Genomic DNA, 20,535 nt, shown 5'->3' with positions numbered 1-20,535 from the left:
GCCGGGGGTGACGCTCCTCGCTCACTCCCTCGCAGCCTCTCGCCTCAATTTTTATGCTTGTTTTGCTCCCTTCCCGCCACTTACTAAATTATTACTAAGGCCTATAGGCTCATAGGCGTAGGTAGGCAGTGCGGCAGGGCGTTGTGTATGCTAGAATTTGTCATTTTTTTGCCAGTTGGGATGAATTTCGCCAATGAGGACAGCGGCAGTAACTCTCCCCGGGTCACGTGGCCAGCTGTCCCTCGCGTCCATTGGTAGATATTCCGACAGGCTGGGGGCAGCGGGACCAATCAGAAATGCGCTTGAAGAGGTGGGCCAATCACGACGCTTGGAGGGCTGGCTGCTGGTTCCCCCCCTCCCCAGCACCGCCCCGCCCACCCGGCTGGCCGCCCCGCCCACGTGATAAGTCAGCGGCGGCCGGCAAGCAGGGAAACAAGTGTGTGTTGCCGCTCACATCTCGGTCCCCACACCGCCCCACCTACCATTCCTACCTGCAATAGCCCAACCAGTGAACGATTCCCCATCACCCTCCCTCAGTGTGCCATCCCCAACCCGCCCAGTCACAATGATGTCCAAACTGTACGTGGGAAACCTTCCGACAGACGTGAACGAAGGGACTCTGCGACAGCTCTTCTCCGAACAGGGAGTGAGTGCGACTAACGTGCTTGTGAAACGGGGTGGATATGCCTTCGTGGACTGCCAGGACCAGACAGGGATTGACAGAGCCATCCAGGAACTGAACGGTAGGTGCAAAGAGGTGTGGAGTGCATGGGGTGAGCGCGAGCAGCGGCGGAGGGGCTGGGAGGGCGGCGCTCAGGCCTCAGCTAGGAGGTGCTCCAATATGGCCTCCGGAGGGGCGGGCTTCCTGGTGTAAACATTGCCCTCAACACCTCAAAGTACTGTTTATTTCACTGCCCCATGCATGGCTATAGGATCCAGGGGCAAGTCGGGTGTGTGTGTAGGCCGGGTCTGTGCGGGGCAGGCCTCCTTGGCGGCGAGGCAGGCTGGAATGTTAGGCCTACTGGGGTGGCGGTGCGCGAGCGTGTACATTTCCGTCAGCCTCATTTCTCGTGTTTTGCAAGGCGTCACCTCATGGCCGTGCCTCGCCAGGGCACCAAGGGCTACCCCTCAGTAAAATACAAGCTTCGGTGGCGGTGAATCCAGCCAGTGAAAGTATTAGGCGGGAAAATTAAAACCGTGGTGGGTGGCAGAAGGGCGTAAGCCGCACCGCGCATGACAGCCAGCAAGCAGACAAGCCTACCGGTGAGGGCCGGGACACGCTGGCACCCTGGCATCACGCTATTTCCTGCTTGTCACCCTATGATGGGCGTGCTGGCGTGTGGCTAGGCCTCGGGGCAACCAGCACGCCCGCGGGCAAACACCAGACCAGTGGTGGTGAAATTCCTGTACTTCCTGCTGACGTCTTACGTAATTGATGACCTAATGATGCAGGGAGGTGGTGGTGTGGTTGAGGGCAGCAAGCAGGGGTTGGCAGGGGCTGGCAGGGTGTGGGGCCTGCATGATGGGGCGAGGCGAGGCGGCGCGGTCAGGGTGAGGCTGCACCCGAAAAATCAATACCGAATTGATCCCAGACAGGCCTGTGTTAGTGGCCGTAATTACCGTGTGCCGTCTCCAGGCGGCTTATAATTGAATTTGTCACCTCGTGGGCGTGCTGTGGCTCAGCCTGGCCATGGCAAGGCGACAAGCCGGGCGTGGCGTGCCTGCAGGACGGGTTTGGGCGGCGGGAAAAGCCGGCCGGGGCGCCGCTAGGCCTAAGGACCACGTGATAGGAATGGAAGGCTGTGAGCGGGCGGGTCGCGAGGGTTGGCAGCCCTGGCGGCCGTCTGGTGCCCTACGCCCACTACCACCACCATCACCACCACCGCCGCTGCCGCCCTCAACCACCACCACCACCACTTCCCATGACCACCTATCATTATCATATCTGTGGAAGTGTTTGGGAGCATGGGAGATGTGAAGGAGCAGATATTACCTGTGGGAAGTGTTCTGCCGTGGGGGGGGGGGAGAGGTGGAGGCTGGGGCGAAGAGGAGGAGGAGGGGCAGTACTGAAGAGAATGGGGGCAGGGTGAATGTTGAGAAAGGCCATGGGGGACAATTATGAAACGCAGACGTAGGAGAGGCAGACTATAGGAAAGTAGAAATGGGGGCGGGAAAGTTGTACAGGGATGTTGAGGCTGAGGAAGGCAGTGTTTGAACAACCATCGGAATCATTGACAGCAAGACTTCCTCCAGCGCCTCCCTGTCAAGCCTGATCCAGCAACACTTTGTCATGAGGCCTCAGATCAAGATGTGCTAATGAATTTCCCTTGTAGTGTGCGGGCAGCCACACCCAGACGCCGATAAAAGCCTTGTGAGGAGCGAAGTTAATGGACAGTCACTGCAGACTAATTATGCTTTGAAATCAAGTACTTCATTATCCTCACTGGAGCTGCACTGACAATAGCTGGGTCAGGCAGTACTCCAATAGACTGGTGCATTAATCCAACACTGACACTGCTTGCATAGTGAAGTTTTGAGATACACATGTCTTCTTTGTTTTAATTGATAGTTTAATTCCAAGGTTATGGGGTAAAATTAAAATTGATAGGGTTGTTTATATTTGACTAATTCCATAGTTTTGAGATACACATGCCTTCTTTACTTCACATGACATTTAAATTCTAAGGTTCTGGGGATGGGATTAGAATTGATAGGCCTATTTACATTAACACTTCTTAGATACTTTTAGATTTGAAATACAGATGCCTTCTTTTTTAGATCTCACTTGATAGTTTTGGGATGCACCTTTTTTTTTTTATGTATTTGGTAGTTTGATTATACAAGGTTCTAGGGATAGGATTATATTTGATAGGCCTATTAACACAACATTTCCTCCATGCTTCTAAATATGAGATACAGATGTTTTCTTTATACATTTGGTTGTTTAATTATGTTGGAGGTTCTTGTGATATAATTAGTTAATAGGCCTGTTTGCACTGACATTGCTTATTTCAAAGATTCTGGGTATTGGATTAGAATTGACACATTTAGTCTTGGTGTGTTTGTGTTAAAGTCTACAGTTACTAATGACAGTAGTTCTCTTGGTATACATTTGTCTGTAGGATTAACAGTTGCAGTATTCTGTGAAAGTGTGGGTTTGTTTACAGGATGTTTGGCTGTCTTTTGTAAGTGTAAAGTGTGTTGTTTGGCTGTCTTTTGTAAGTGTAAATTGTGTTCAAGTCTACAGTTACTTGTGTCAGTACTTGTGTTGGTATATATGTTTGTCAGTAGGATGTGTGTGTGTGTGTGTTTGAAAGGTCACATGCCAAAGATCACAACTTCATGTAAACACTGGTAACATTAAACAGCTTGCATACTGTTTTCTTCAGGACACTGGCTAGGTTTTGTTCCTTTATTCACTTCAGTAACACTTTATTAAACATCAAATTGCATGGTAATTTATACAGGACAAACTTATATTCTGTTCATTCATTTATGCATCTTGACACTGAATTCAATCCCAACTTGCATGATGTTTATACAGGACAAGCTTATATTGTGTTCATTCATTCATTCTCTTTTAGCAACACTACTCAGTCTCAGCTTGCATACAGTACTATACAGAACACAAGGATATCTTCTGATTGTTTATGTATCTTAGTAACACTGTATTCTTCTGCAGTTTAGTAACATTTTAGTTTTGTACAAATCTACAACAAGGATATGGTGTAGTATTCACTAATATTAGTATGATACTCTGCTGTTTTGTGGATTTTCATAACATTTATTTTTGAACTTTCATGAGTTTTGTACAAATACTATGACATGGACATGAAATTTGTGCAAAGCTAATGACATCATGAATAGAGAAAACTTTTGCAATAACCAGAAATCCCAAAACCACATCAGTGTACCACATGAAGTCTTTGGTTAGAACACAAACACACACCTTGGTCATCCTTTCTGTTCACATCCAGAGCACTGTAGAAAAAAATAATTTGCATGGAGACAGAAAAGGAGACAAAGGGAATTATTTTGTCTTTCCCATGCAACAGAACTATTAAAGAGAGTGTAGCACAAAAAAAAAAACCTTAAGTTGTAAGTGGTTTTAGGGAGGAATTTGTCCAATAGTGAATATAATTAAGAACCTCAGTAGTAAGCCACATACACCAGACTGTACTTTAGACTGTTTGCATGTAAAGAACTCACAAACTAAGACAATGATTGATGACAGCAGACAAGAATTACACTGATACTCATTGATTTTGAAGAATTGTGATTGCAATATTGTCTCCTCTTGCTTACCCCTACCTTGCTGACCCAAGAACCTTATAGCAGCATTCAAAATAGAAATTGTCCTTGTTGTTTATATACAAGCAATGGAGCACACAAGTTTATTAGTAAGTTTAGTAAAGTTAGCAAAGTACTGAGAGTTCTTTGTAAAGCCTATGAAACTCTAAGGACTTCCAATAATAGAGTTAGTTGACTAAGGTACTGGCTGGGGATTGAAAGTTGGAGACATAACTATTACACTGTTTTGTAGTTCAATAGGAGTATAATAATACTTCTTTCCTTTCACAGGTACACTAAAAATAGGAGTGGAAAGAATAGCCAGCTGGTATGAAAGGTGTTTGAAAGATGGAACTTTAGTCTGTATAAATGTTACTACAACTCATGATTTAAACCCTTATCTCTTTTAAAAGTAAGCCAAAAGGAATGATAAGGAAGAGCCATGTTTTATATATGGTCTAGCTCCAGTATATATAAGTATTACTATAACTTATAATCTAACAACCCATCTCTCTTCTACAAGTAGACCAGAAGGAAGAGAAAGAAGAGCCATGCTATTTAAAAGAGTAGGAGGGAGTAATGATAGCAAAACCACAGCTTGTCTATTAGTTATTGCCACATCATAGTGAAAGTTATGGGGGTGCAAATTATTCCACAATTTATCATCTTTCATCTTTTTAGCAGAATATCAAGAGCAAAAGAAGGATAAGAAAAAAGAAGGAAAAAACAGATCATTGTGCATAACTTGGCAGGTGGAGGGGGTGAAAAAGATAGGTAGGAGAGGAGGAATATATATTTTTAACCTGCCTCACAAAAAGAGATACCAGCTGAGATGCTTTGGTGCAATAGAGGATAAAAAAAAAAAGTTCAGAGATGGATACAGGAATATTAGTGACTTGGCACGACGACCACCACCATGCCTCGACTATAAATGGATTGGTGTCATTGATTCCTCTTTGCCTCTCCTTCTTGCTCGCCTCTTTACAACCCCAGACTGCCTTCACGTCACCTCAGACTCATCTTCCCACACACGCGTCATCTCACTGACTCATCTCTTTTTTTATACTGATTCAGCATAGCTTTCAAGTTCAGCTTCATTGAATTTGACCTTTGAAATCTTACCTTCTTTTAGAGTCTTCTCCCAATTTCGTCTTTCAAATTTTCCCTCTTTGAAACTCTACTTTCAAACTCGCCTTCTTTCAAATTTAACTTCTTTTAAACCCCTCTTTGAAATTGACCTTCTTTCAAATCCACTCTTTCAAATTTCCCTTCTTTGAGACTCACAATTTTCGAAACTCTTTCAAACTCATTCTCTTTCAAATTAATCTTCTTTTAAACTTACCTTCTTTCAAACTCTTCTCTCAAACTCGCCTTCTTTCAAATACATCTTTCAAACATACCCTAGATAACTTCCCTTGCAAAATCACCCTAGAAACACCTCCCTTACAAATTCCCCTCTTGATAAACTCGCCCTAGAAACCTCCAAACACCCTAGAAACTTCTCTTCTTTCCAACCCCTCTTACAGACTTCTCCAAAAACTTACTCTAGAAACTGACATCCTAGAAACTTGCCCAAGAAGTCTTGCCACTGCGCCACCTTCACCCTTCATCCTTTTCCTCACACCTGGCTATTTTTATTTTTTTTTTTCACTGTGAGCGTGGCAGTGCTTCAGAGTAAGAGAAATTGACACAAACACACGTCAGAATTCCTCTCTTGTAGTGCTTCGTCAGACAAACTCAGCCATTTTTCTCGTAGGCTGACAGTAGTAGGCTGTGACAGATGGGTATTATAAGAGGCAGTGTTAGATCAAAGAAAATTCATATAGGCTGTTTTGTTTTAGGATTTTAGGCCGTGACAGGGAAGGGGAGAGGTGTTAGGTAGTGTCAGATCAAAGGAAATTTTAATAGGCTGTTTTATTTTTTTATTTTTTATTATTATTTTTTTTTTGTTTTTAGGCTGTGACTGGGCTGGGTGACAGTTTTTAGGCCGCTTTTCATGACGTGACAATAATAAGGCTTTTTTTTTTTTTTTTAAAGAATTCACAATTTTTAGGCTGTTTTTTAGGCCGTGACAATTTTTAGGCTGTTTTCAGGCATTTTTTTAGGCTGTGACAATTTTTAGGCTGTTTTTTTAGGCCGTGACAATTGTAGGCTACTTTTAGGCAATTTTTTTTTAGGCTATGACAATTTTTAGGCTTTTTTTAGGCCGTGACAATTTTAGGCATTTTTTAGACTGTGACAATTTTTAGGCTTTGGTTTCATAGGCTGTAGCAATTTTTAACCCGCTTTAGGCTGTGACAGGACTGATTATAAGCCTTGGAGTAATATTTGGACTTACAATTTTTTTTTTTTTGAGTCTGCTTCTTATAGGCTGTCATAGGCATCATTGTTCAAATTCCTATCTTTTTCACATAGTCTTTGTATAAGCTGTGACAAATTAATTACTTTACTTCATATAGGCTGTAATAAATTTCTAAACCCCCAAAATAGGCCTCATCATTAAAATTATTCTTGTATTTCGCATAGGCTGTGTATAGGCTGTTACAAACCTTAGGTAATATTAGGTCAGATTAGATTTCACTAGTTAATCTCGTATAGGCTATAATAGACCTAGTTATTTCTTATAGGCTGTTTATAGGCTATGATGAAGGTTAATTACAAAACACAGGTATCATTATATCACATTAAATCCTTTAGTTAATTTCAAATAGGCTCCAGTAGGCCTAGGAGATGCATTAACAATAAATACAAGTTTCAGCAAGTATATGTAGCCCTGAGCTGCATCATAGGTTTCGTAGGGTATAATAGACCTAACACTAATTATAAATGAAGTTTATTTTTTTGAGTAGGCTTATATAGGCCTGAGTTTTTATCGTTGGTGTTTTTTTAATGTAAAGAAAAGATTCTGTACAAGGAGGTTGGAATGAATTTGTATAAGGGCTGTTGTATTATTGAAAACATTGAAAGAGTAAAGTGAATGGTGAATGGGTGGGAGGAGGAGGAGGAAGAGGAGGAGTAGTTAAAATAGTGGCTTTATACAAGGACTGGTTTGCTAAAGAGAGCATTTAAAGAGTGGGAATTGAAATAGTGGATTTGTGTACCTGGATTGGTTTGTTACTGGGAGCATTGACAGAGAGAGGTGGTGGTGGTGGTGGTAAAGTGTGGGTGGTTCAGGTCTCAGAGGAGGGATAAAAATACCTGTAGTCTGCCACATCATTCTGGTTTCTTTGCTCTATATTTAAAAGGGATTTGTCATGCAAGGGCTTAGTGTGGTAAATTCTCTCTCTCTCTCTCTCTCTCTCTCTCTCTCTCTCTCTCTCTCTCTCTCTCTCTCTCTCTCTCTCTCTCTCTCTCAGTAGGTAATGGTGTGTCATGAAATAAACTCATTTTTCTTCATTCTTTCATTGCAATATAGTGACTCCATTACACACACACACACACACACACACACACACACACACACACACACACACACACACACACACACACACACACAAGAAGGCTTCATTTAATGCTGCATAGAGTAGAAAATAAGCAGCAGTGAAGGTAATACTGCTCAAGTCTAAACAATTCACCACATAACTGAACAAGACCTGCAATTTGTTAGTGTGTGGAGCTTAAGGCCTTGATTTGTTGGTTTGTTGTCCCATTTTCTTATTTACTTTTTTATTTAAGCATCACTCTGAGACATGAAGTGAAGTAGGGATTTCTTGGGGGGAAGAATGATTGAAGGTTCTTGTGTCATTCTGTCATATTCAGTTTTTATTTAAACATCACATTCAGAAGCACTGGAGTGAGTTGATATTTCTTGGGGATGAAAGATGAATTAAAGCTTTTTGTGTCTTATTCACCTACTTGCTCAAACTTATTCACTCTTAGAAATTAAGTGAGGTGACTTAAAAATTTCTTGGCGAAATGAAAGATAGATTGAAGCTTTTTTTTTTTTTTTTTCTTATCATATTCACTTTTCATTTAAACAACACTCTGAAACATACATGAAGTGACTTGAAGATTTCTTAGTGAATGAAAGATATATTGAAGGTTTTATTTTCTTTTGATATTCACTGATAAAACATTGTGTTCTGAAACATGAAGTGAATGAAGATTTGTTTTTAGTCTTGGGGAATGAAAGATAGATTGGAGTTTGCATTAGGAATCATAATGTTCCTTGTGTCACTTTGTCATATTTACTTCTCATTTTAACATCACTGAAACATAGGTGGCTAAAGATTTCTTGGGGGAATGAAAGATAGATTGAAGCTTGTAGTAGAAATGTTCATGGTGCTTTTGCCATTTTATGTAAATGTTCAGTGATAGAATATTACATTTGAATCATGAAGAGAGGTGGCTCAGGATTTCTTGGGAGAATGAAAGATAGTTTAAAGTTTGTTCTTGGAATGTTCATGTGTCATTTTGTTGAGGTATTCAGTGGTACATCATATTCTGAAACATGAAGTGAAATGACTGAACAAATTTTATAAGTCTTGGGAAATGATTGATAGTTTGAAGCATGTAAAATCATTCATGTTTCTTATTGCTTTCATTAAAATATAAACTTGTAGAAAATCAACTCCTGAAAAAAAAAGTGAGATGACTAAAGGTATCTTGTTAGTCTTGGGGAGTGACTGATAATTTGAAGTTTTAAGTGACAATATTCATGCTTTTTATGTCACTCAGTAAAATATTTAGTTATAAAACATTACATTGTGAAACATTAAATAAAGTGACTAAAGATTTCTTGTTAGTCTTGGGTAATGACTGATAATTTGAAGCTTTCAGTAATAATATTCGTGCTTCCTATATCATTCAGTAAAATATTCAGCTAAAGAACACCACAATTTGAATCAGTAAATGAGATGCCTTAAAGATATATTATCAGTCTTAGGGAGTGAGATAGTTTGAAGCTTTTAGTCAAATAGTGAAGCTTAGAGTAAGAAATATATATGCTTCTTTTGTCATTCAGCTATAAAAACATTACATTCTGAAATATAAAGCAAGATGACTTAATATTTCTTGTTAGTGTTTGGGAATGAGAATCTGAAGAAAATTTGAAGCTTGCAGTAAGATGAAGCTGAGCAAAAAACATTCATATTCCCATTGTTATTTCATTTAGATATTCAAGACTGTGGCAACATTTTCAAGATCCTTACAGTCTATTTACTGTTTGTTGTTGTGGTTGTTATCATGCCACTTGATGGAATGTCTGGGTTGCAGCATCGTTCCTTGCTTAATATGTCTTTCTTTTAATCCACATCACTAATAGCTTACTTGCAAAATGTGGTGAGAGTATTTAAATCACCAGTCTTGCTTGTCACTGCAGAGTATTAGCAATAGTAGTAGCAGCAGCAGCAGTAGTAGTAGTAGTAGTAGGAGGAGGAGGAGGAGGAGGAGGAGCAGGAATAATTTGTTCTATTTTGCATGTTGTGGTCTTACTGTAAAGTGAAGATTTAATTACAAAATTTAATGAATAGTAAAAGGAATTAATCTTTTCCATGATTTTTGTGACCTAATGTTGTTGAAGAGTTTGTAATAATTCACAAAGGAGTCATGAAGTTAAATATTATGAGTTAAAATTAGTATTCTTAACTACATTTAATGTTTCTTAAATTGCAAACTCTGTAATGTTCCTTACATCCACCATGCACTTGCAGAAAGAGATAAGAATAGGATAGGATAGGATATAGAAAGGACAGAATATAGGAAGAGACATGCAGCATACACATCACAGACACATTGTGAAATATGAAAAGGTTGTAAATAGGATAGGGCAGGATAATGATATAGGATAGAGTGAAGTTAGTAGAATTCAGCACACACATCACAGGAACAGTGAAAAATATAGGAAGACTTGAAATAAGGTAGAATGAAATGAGGATACAAGATAGATTTAAATATACACCACACATCACAGATACACTAATATCAAAACAATGAGAAAAGAATATAATAAGATACAAATTATAACAACATATCAGAAGAAACATACACCCTACACCCACACCACAAATTCAAATCATTAACTATAGAAAGAGAAGAAAAATTAAAGAAAAAAAGGTAGATAAGGAAAATGACAGAGAGGAGGGAGGAAAAATGGATGTGAATCGCTGAGAGTAGTTTTGTTAAGGAAGATACCTTGTGTTTGTATCCCATTGAGGCTTAAGTTAGTGGCTCTGAGTGACACCTCCACTGCTTGTGCTTGTCAGGCTGGGTTGGATGTCTGAGGGCGGATGGAAGGTAGCAATGCATTAGTTCTCCAGAGTATGGGGTGCGTTGTGTCAAGAATAAGTGGGTTTTTCTATATTTCAGGAAGGGGAGAGGGCATTGGTGTGTCAGTTTTATATTTCAACTGTGATTTCCATTCTGCAAGACGAGAGATTATATGTTTATGCTGAATTTAAGGTTTATAGAATGTTTTGTGTTGAGACTTAGAGGTTTGTGTAGTTTAGAAAAGGGAAATGGTGATGACTGATAGTTTTTGTTTCATTTGTGATTTTTATTTATTCTGCAAGACAAGAAATTAATAGTTTGTGCTGAGTTCAAGACTTATGGGAGGTTTTATGTCAAGACCTTGTGACTTACTGTGCAGTTTAGGAAGAGGAAAAAGGTAGTGATTTGATGGTTTTTTAATGTAATGATCCTGCTTAATTTTGCAAGAAGTTAAGAAGTGTTGGGTTGGATTCAAGATTTATATGTGTTGTGTCAAAGGTAACTGGGTTTTTCTTTGGTTTAGGAAGGGGATATTAATATTGTGATAGTTTTTTGTATTTCAATGGTTGTTCTTATTTATTTTGCAAGTTAAAAAAAGTGTATGTGTTAAGTTCTAGGTTTATGGTGTGTTGTATCAAAACTAAGTGGATTTTTGTGTAGTTTAGAAAGGGAGAAGTGTAATAATATGAGTTTTTGTACTTCATTAGTGTTTCATGTTTATCCTGCAAGACAAGAAATGAAGTGCTTGTGTTGACTTCAAGGTTTATGAGGTGTGTTGTGCCAAGACGAAGTGGGTTGTGCTTTACTTTAGGAAGGAATGGTAGTAATATGATAATTTTGTGCTGCAGTGATCCTGGTTTATTCTGCATGAAGCTAGAATAGTTTGTTTAATTCAAGGCTTATTATGCTTGTTTTTTTATTGTAATTTAATTATATTTTCATTATGAAGTAAGAAAACTAATAAAATAAGATTTGCATTACAAGCTTTACATTACAATTATTAGCAGGACATTCACTTAATCTTCAAGTAACTTGAGAACTTTGGGTTGAAGGCAAGATTAATTACACTTGTTTTTTTTTATTATAATGTTTGTTTCATTGTAAAGCAAGAGGAAAACTGTGATGTGAAAAATAATTTGGCCTAATTACATTTATCTACAAGAAACTCAAGAACTTTATTAAAGACAAAGTTTATTACACATCTTTTCATTGTAATAGTAATTCTTGTTTCATTTTAAAAGCAATGTTAGTTCAGGGAAGGAAAATACTTGGTAATTTGACTCAACAATTTTGGCATTTTAATCTTTCAGAAACTGAGGAATTGTGTGTGTGTGTTGAACCCAAGATAACCATGCTTGCTTTTCATTGGTTTGTCCTTCCTTCACTGTAAGGGAAGTTGTTAGATCAGGCAAGGAAATTGGGAATGCTTAAAATATAACCTAGCAAAACATATACACTTAATCTACAAGAAACTGAAGAATTATGTTTGTTGAAGGGAAGGTTAATTTTACTTGCTTGTCCTTCATTGTAAGATAAAATGTTAGATCAGGCAAGAAAAATGAGAGTAATTATAATTTGACTTAACAATTAAAACATTTACTTAGTCTACAAGAAACTACTGGACTGTGTAGGAGTGTGTGTGGAAGCTAACCTTCCACACACACTCCTACACTTGTACTCCTGCACTCCTACTTGTAAGATAAGTGTTAGGTCAGGCAAGAAAAATGAAAATACTTGTACTTTGACCTGACAATAACAAATAATACATTACTTAATGTACAAGAAAATGTAGGACTGTTGAAACTGAGGTTAACTATTTGCTTTTCAGTGTAAGTTGATGTTAGGTCAGACAAGGAAAATCATAATCCTTAGTTTGACCTTACAATTAAGAAACTCAGGAATCATTTGTATTGAAGAGAAGGTTAATTATATTTGCTTCTCTTTCATTGTAAAATAAATAAGGAAATGGGAATTCTTACAATTTGACCTAAGAATTAAAACATTTACCTAACCCACAAGTAAGTAAAGAACCATTTATAATGAAGATAAGGTTAGATGTATTGCTTTTCATTGTTACATTCTTGTTTCATTGAAAGGTAAGATGTTGGGTCATGCAAGGAAAATGAGAATATTTATAGTTTGTCCTTACATTCAAAACATTTATAACATTTACTCAAAAAAAAAAAAAAAACGCGGTTGTGTGTGTGGGGGGGGAGGGGGCGAGGATTTAAGTTCAGACAAGGATATATATATATATATATATATATATATATATATATATATATATATATATATATATATATATATATATATATATATATATATATATAATGGAAATGAGGGAAATTTTCCCTCGCAGTGGTGATATTGACTCAATGTACAAAGGCCCTGAGGAGCTGTGTGTACTCGTGCCAAGCTTCATTATACGTGTTTTCACTGTAATGGAATAGGATTGTTCTCTCCCCTTGGCCTTACCCTTGCTGGTTACTGTGCTACATCCCTTCCCGCAGCGCCTGGCTCAGTGGTTGTCTGGTATCAAGTGCTTAGGGGTTCAGAGGTTCAGTGGTCGCCTGGCACCCAGTCATCAAGGGTTTGCTTCTTGAGGTTTAGCTTGATGTGTCTGGTTTTTAGTTGTGTATAGTTTGGTGTAATTTTCTGCTTTTTTTCACGTTTGTTGTTATTTTTATTTCCTTGTTTGTTTTGTTATTTGTTTTCCAGTATTATAAAGGCTGCTAGTTTTGTTCATGTTCTTTCTTTTGTTCTTGTGCATTCTTTTTCTACTACTACTACTACTACTACTACTACTACTACTACTACTACTACTACTACTACTACTACTACTACTACTACTACTACTACTACTACTACTACTACTACTACTACTACTACTCCCCATTACTATTATATACCACTACTACTACTACTCCCACTAACTCACCACCACCTCCTCCTCCTCCTCCTCCTCCTCCTCCTCCTCCTCCTCCTCCTCCTCCTCCTCCTCCTCCTAAAAATGAATGAATTACTGAATGAATGAATGAGTGAAGGAAGGCCAGCCGAGTGACCTTAACACCACGTGACACCCTTGAACAAAATCACGTGTAGCGATGCCCTGGTGAACGCTACTCGCCTCTCTTATCTAGGTCGCCTCTATGGGAGTGTTATCAGGGCCTTATGCAAGAGGGAGGCGGCGGCGGCGGCTGCGGTGGTGATGGTGGTGGTGGTGCCATCTCCAGTCAGTTACCAAGGCAAAAATTATTATTGATAGTGGTGGTGGTTGTCGTGGTGATGGAGGTTAGGTTAAGTTGTGAGGTAAAGTTGTTAGATTGGGCTAGGTTAGGTAAGGAGGCGGTGTTGGTGGTTGTTATGATGAGGTTGTTAGGGTGAGGTTGTTAGGTTAAGTCGTTAGGTGGTGGTGGTCGTGGTGAAGAACGTCATGTTAGTGGTATTGTTTAAGGGGAAGAGAAAAGACAATTGATGTGCTGTTATTGTTTATTTAATTTACTGATCTTAGTGTATGAGTGTTTTGGATTCGATTGTCACTATTCGTTATTGTTCTTTTCTTTTTATGTATTTTGCGGACGTTAAATTTATTGTCTCGCTGAAGTACGAATGCACGCTACACTGTCTTGTTTGCTTGGGCTTGTTACTACTACTACTACTACTAATACTAATACTAATACTAATACTACTACGATTCCTACAACTACTACTACTACTACTACTACTACTACTTCTGCATCTATAATGAAGGGTTTTTTCTTCATTTCTAACACAAGAACATAAGAAAACAAGGGAAGCCATCAGGTCTACACGTGGCAGTCCCTGTATGAAACTTTCCTACCTATTTCCACTATCATTCTCATCCATGAATTTGTCTAATCCTCTTTTAAAACTTCTTAATGACTCGGCACCACGGATTACTGGGTCTATTCCGTTCATCTACCACTGTATTCGAGAACCAATTCATTCCTTTTTCTTTTCTTTTTTTTTTTCTGATTTTATCCTGTTATTTCTTGCCCGTCCTGATTACCGACCCTGAGGATTTTGTTACTTGATTTCTGAGTCTTACATTCATCCACCACTGTGAGAACCAATTTTCTTTCTGTCTCTTTGAAATTTAACTTTATTAAGCTTGAATCCGTTATTTCCTGTCCTGTCCTGTCCTGTCCTGTCCTGATTTTGCTACCTGATTTCTAAGTCTATTCCATTCATATACCACTGTTTACTTGAGAACCCATTCTTTCCTATCTCTTTGTTAAATCTATCAAACTTGAGCACTTTATTTCCTTTCCTGTCCTAATTTCGTTACCTGGTTAAGTGTATTCCATTCATCTACCACTCTTGAGAACCCATTCCTTCCATCCTTTGTGAACTCTTAACTGTCAAGCTTGAACCCATTACCTATTTCTTTATCACTGAATCAATTTATTTCACCAACCACTCTACGTATTTGAGAACCTATTCCTTCCTATCACATCGAAATCTAAGTTTATCCAGCTTGAACCCGTTTTTTACTGCCCTTCCCTGATTACTGACTCTACCTGCACCAATGAAGGGGGAAGGATTTAGTAATTGTCTCCTCCTGACAAGTATGGGTGGAATCTTATCTTTCTAGAGCAGTTATTGAGGATAAGAGATAAAAACGCGGGTGAAGCAGTACTTTGGTAACGGTGACTGTGTGTGTGACTGACTGAGTGCCGTATTCTGAAACACTTCCGCGCCACACCTCCACTACTTCCAAAAGCCTTTAATTGAAGTTACACGTGTTTCTAAGGGTGCTTATACTGTTCTAGTGACAGATTAATAGGATTTCTACATTATGAAAGGGCCAAACACTCTTGGGAACTCGGCTAATTATCTCAGTGACCTTTGGAAGTGGTCGTGGTGACAGAGCGAAGCGTATCAGAGTACAAGCTGGTGTGTGGCTGTGTGTGCTTATCTCCTTTAGAACACAAGGGGACTGGCAGGAGAGATGACCCACGCAAGGCATCAGATCACTCAGAACTTTGAATCTATCATCATTTGTGTGACTAAATTATTGTCCTCTTTTTCTGTTCTTCGTTACTCCATTTTCTTTTGGATGTGGCACTATGGGGGACTGTCTTATGTGTGTTTATTTATTTATTTATTTATTTATTATTTATTTATTTTTTTTTTTGCGTTTTTATGTATTATGTATTCGGTTTTATTTATTTATTTGTTTTTTTATTTGTTTACTTGTTCTTGTTTTTTTTTATTCATTGGTTCGTTGTTGTTGTTGTTATTATTATTTTTTTGATGTTTATTTGATTGTATTTATCTCTGTTTATTTATATCTACTTTGCCCTAAGCCAGTCTCCTCAATGCATAAGGCCAAAAAAAAAAAAAAAAAATCGAACCACCTGAATATTCTCATTAAGACAAGAAAAGAAAGATAAAGAAAATATTCAGAAAAATCGAAAAGAAAAAAAAACGAGAAGAAAAGATACACAAGTTTTGTTTGACGAAGTAGATAGGAAAAAAAAAAGAAAATATCAAACAAAACAACAAAAAAGAAGAGGACGAAGATAATATTTTCCTTGATCGAAGAGAAGTAGAGGAAACAGTAAAGAGACAGAAAGGCAAGTTTAGTTTGATGGAAGGAAAGAAAGATCAAGAAGTGAGAGCTTTGATTCAGGGCTCGGGGTTCGTAAGAGTAACACCTGATGGGAGCGGGTCTTGCTTGGTGGGTAATTGCCTGTAATCAAGTCAGTCATTAGTGTTATGAGGTATTACGCCGCTACCTGCCCTTACGGTGACGCTATTAATTAATGGAGGTGATTAGCGAGAGAGAGAGAGAGAGAGAGAGAGAGAGAGAGAGAGAGAGAGAGAGAGAGAGAGAGAGAGAGAGAATTTTCCTGTTAGCTTTTTCTCTTGCTCCGATCTCGACTCCTCCTCCTCCTCCTCCTCCTCCTCCTCCTCCTCCTCCTCCTCCTCCTCCTCCTCCTCCTCCTCCTCCTGCTTGACCTCTTATCTTTATCGCACCTGATCTGACCTTGACACAGCTACGCCCATCTACTGCTTCTCCCTCCTTCTCCTCCTCCTCCTCCGTATCATCACCGTTTTTTTTTTTTTTTTTGTTTATTCATTATTGTTTCTCCTACTTTTGTTTCTTGTAGTTTCTCCTCCTCCTCCTCCTATCCCCCATTTTCTTTCCTCCTCTTCCTGTCTCCCTTTATTCCCTCTTATTTACATTTTCTTCATATTCCTAAGTTACACATACTTCCTCCATCCCCCCAGAGAGAGAGAGAGAGAGAGACGGGGGGGCGGGGGTTGTCTCTGTCTTGCCTCGTGTCTGGCAGATATTCCAACCTTATGAATAACTAGGTAGATCACGAAAGCTTTGTAATTAGATAGTTATTTTTCACTCTGCCTTGGTGGTGAAGGAAGGGAGGCAGGAAGGAAGGAAGGAAGGAAAGATGGACAGAGAAAGAACATAGAAAGATATAGAACATGGAGAAAATGAACGAGGTGAAGGAAGAAAGGATAGATTAGAGAAAGAACAGATAAAAGAAGGAAGGAAAGAATGGATGAGTGATAGACAGAGAAGAAAACATAGAAAGAATTGGCATAACAGGAAAGAAGGGAAGGAAGGAACGAAGGAAAGAACAGAGAAAGAACAGGGAAAGAAGGATGGGTGATAAATAGGGAAACAGTAGGAAAATGAATGAAAGATGGGTGAAAGGAGAAAGAAGAAAAGCAGGAGGAAAGTAAAGTAGTAGAAAGGGGAAATAAAAGACAGAGGAAGAAAAGACGGAAGGAAGGAAGGAAGAAAGAAAGAAAATAATGTCAAGCAGGGAAATAAAAGAGTAAGGAAAAGAAAGAAGGAAGGAAGGAAAGGTGGCAGACAGGGAAAGGAGAGAGGAAGGAGGAAAGGGACAAAAAGTGACCAGTTTAAAGGGAAAAAAGTTAGGAGGGGTAAAAAATGGAAACTATAATGAGAAATGGAAAACAGAAAAAATGGAGGCGGAGAGAGAAGGAATGAAGGATGGGAGGAAAGATGGAGGGAAGTAAAGATAGGATGGAGAGAAGAGAGAATGAAATATGAGAATGAAGACAAAGAAGAAATAAGGAAGGAAGGGAATAACTGAGCCATATACAAAAGGAAAGGAAAAAGAAGAGAAGGAACAGAGAGAGAGAGAGAGAGAGAGAGAGAGAGAGAGAGAGAGAGAGAGAGAGAGAGAACAAAAAAGAGGGCCATTCGTGGAAAGAATATACGTATGGAAGAACAAAAACAAAAGGGAAACAAGAGGTGAGGGAAAGGAAGGGATGGAGGGAAGGAGGAAGAGAAAGGGAAGGAGGGAGTGGGGGGAGGGGGGGGTATTCCAGGAACACTCGTCACCTGTCTGGAAGGAAGGGGAGAGGTAGGGAAGGGATGGTGATTAAATGATTGCTTGATAGGTAATAGTTTGGAGAGACAGTAGAAGGTACTATTAATGCAAATACTACTACAGAATATGAAGAGAAAAGTAGAGAAGAGATAGAATATAGGAGGAAGTAGAGAGAGATAGAGAAAAGTGAAAGATGAAGGAAGGAGAGAGGTAAAGAGGAGAGAAAGAACAGCAGGAGGTACAGATAGGAGAGAGAGAGGATGTGAGAAGAAGGGAGATGAAGAGGAGAGAAAGAGAGAAGAGGAGGAGATACAAAGAGATAATTAAGTGAGAAATGTAGGAAGGAGGGAGATGGAGAAGAGAACAAAGGAGGAGGTACAGAGAGAAGTAGAGGACGTAGGAAGGAAATAAAAGGAGAAAAGAGAAAGCAGAGAAGGAAATAGACGGGAGATAAAAGATAAAGGAAGAAAAAGAGATAAACAAGGTGAATGAGAGAAAAGAGAAGTCAACAGGAGAGAACAGAAAACAGGAAAGGAGGTACAGAGAGAGAGAAAGACGCAAATAATTTAAAAAAGGAGATAGATAAATAGAAGAGAACAAAGAAGCAGCACAAGAGAAAAGAGAACAAAGAAGAAGGCACAAAAGGAAAAAGAGAGAAACCGAAGCAAGTGATAAAAAAGGGAGGCAAGGATGGGGATAAGAAGAGAGAGAGAGAAACAGGAGAAAGAAGAGAAAAAGGATGACAAAAATAAAGAAGAGAGAATAAAGCAAAACACAGAGAACAACAGACACAAAGGAAAAGAAACAAAAGAACAAGCCGTAGAGGGAGAGGCAAGGGAGGAGGAGGCGTGGGTGAGGAAGGGACGGACGCAGGGAGGGAGGGAGGGAAAGAGGGTGTTTGGTCTGGTTATGATGCGCAAAAAATTGGGTTGCAGTTCACGGGTCGGGACAGTTAGCCAACCCGATAGCGGCTTAAATACTGGTGTGCCCCTGGCGTAACCCCGGCTGACGGATGGCCCAGGTAGCAGCACACACCTGGACGGGCGGGAGAGAGAGAGAGAGAGAGAGAGAGAGAGAGAGAGAGAGAGAGAGAGAGAGAGAGAGAGAGAGAGAGAGAGTTGTCTAAACGTACAATGTGACCAAGAGGAGAACAAAGAAACAAAGAGAGGAAGAAAGAAGAGACCAAAGAAAAGTTTAAAGGAAAAGAGGAAAACCAGAGAATTAACAGGAAAGAAAAAAAAGTACAAAAGAAAACACTGACATTTCCTAGCTTTTATTTCTCTTTTTTTATTTATTTTTTCCCCACGTGACACAAATGCTAGGGTAGTGAATGCGCTACTTCGTCATCTCGCATCGTCTTCAGGGGGGAGGGATGAAAAATAGAGAAAGGGAAGGAGGGAGGGACAGGATAAGCATGTAATTGAGGATAGGAGGAAAATATAATTGAAATACCTAAGAAGAGAAAGAGAGAGAGGGGGGATAAGACAGATTGACTATATATAACACAAGAAATTAATTAGAAACAGACAAAATAATCTAGACAGACAGATAGACAGACAGACAGACAGACAGAAGATTTAGACATGATATAGACAGATAGACGAATAGTAGGGAAGCACTTAGACAAAAAAAAAATCAGACAAATGACAGGAACGTAAGCATACATACATACATACAGACAGACAGACAGACAGACAGACAGACAAAGAAAAATATGAAGTCGAAGTTTAAGGTCAAAAATGGAAAAAAAAAAAAATGCTTTTAAGGATTTGAGTTTTACCTTGAGGGGTGATAACACACACACACACACACACACACACACACACACACACACACACACACACACACACACACACACACACACACACACACACACACACACACACACACACACGAAAACTATAATGACCCTCAGTTTCCGCTTTTCTGTTCATCCTCATCGTTGTGTGTGTGTGTGTGTGTGTGTTGTGTGTGTGTGTGTGTGTGTGTGTGTGCGTGCCAGGTGATACAGTGCACACGTAGCACATAACCTTTAAGTAAGTGTAAGTTTTGAGGAAATTAATTTAGGTATCATTGCTCTAAGTACATGGGAAATACCACACACACACACACACACACACACACACACACACACACACACACACACACACACACACACACACACACACACACACACACACACGAGCATCTGATACCGGAGGAGGAAACACTGAACAAAAATCCAGAGAGAGAGAGAGAGAGAGAGAGAGAGAGAGAGAGAGAGAGAGAGAGAGAGAGTACGTACCCCTAGCTCATTTCGCACAAGTCATTACTCTCCCACGGGCAAATAGATAGATGGAAAGGTAGATAGACAGGTAGGAGGATGGATGGGTATGGAAGGTCAACAAAGGAATGGGGAGAGGGATGTACCTTTGTATGGGCGAGTCTTAAGGATGATAGGAAGTAAAGAGAGTAAATTTTGTCCCGTATGTTTGTGAAGTAATGAGGTTATGAATTAGATGTCATGTGGGGTCTCTCTCTCTCTCTCTCTCTCTCTCTCTCTCTCTCTCTCTCTCTCTCTCTCTCTCTCTCTCTCTCTCTCTCTCTCTCTCTCACAAGGTCGCAACCAGTGCAAACTCATCAATATGCACTAAATTCCTCTCCCTCTCAAGGCATCCACACCGCTTCCTCCTCCTCCTCCTCCTCCTCC

The 20,535-nt window shown here is 39.6% G+C and overlaps 1 protein-coding gene across 1 annotated transcript in view; it reads left to right on the top strand.

Moving 5' to 3' along the window:
* The first annotated feature begins 379 nt into the window (after positions 1-379).
* The window catches only part of LOC135088709 (serine-arginine protein 55-like), a 33,352-nt gene continuing 13,196 nt past the window's right edge, over positions 380-20,535 (top strand). Inside the window, exon 1 of the mRNA XM_063983674.1 lies at positions 380-743. Within this exon, the coding sequence (XP_063839744.1) occupies positions 566-743 (178 nt within the window). The 5' untranslated portion in view covers positions 380-565. The remainder of the gene's footprint in view (positions 744-20,535) is intronic.

The sequence above is a fragment of the Scylla paramamosain genome, chromosome 31, assembly GCF_035594125.1.
Source record: "Scylla paramamosain isolate STU-SP2022 chromosome 31, ASM3559412v1, whole genome shotgun sequence".
Classification (NCBI taxonomy): domain Eukaryota; kingdom Metazoa; phylum Arthropoda; class Malacostraca; order Decapoda; family Portunidae; genus Scylla; species Scylla paramamosain.
The sequence above is the reverse complement of the archived record's forward strand: the minus strand, read 5'-3'. Positions and strand labels throughout refer to the sequence as shown.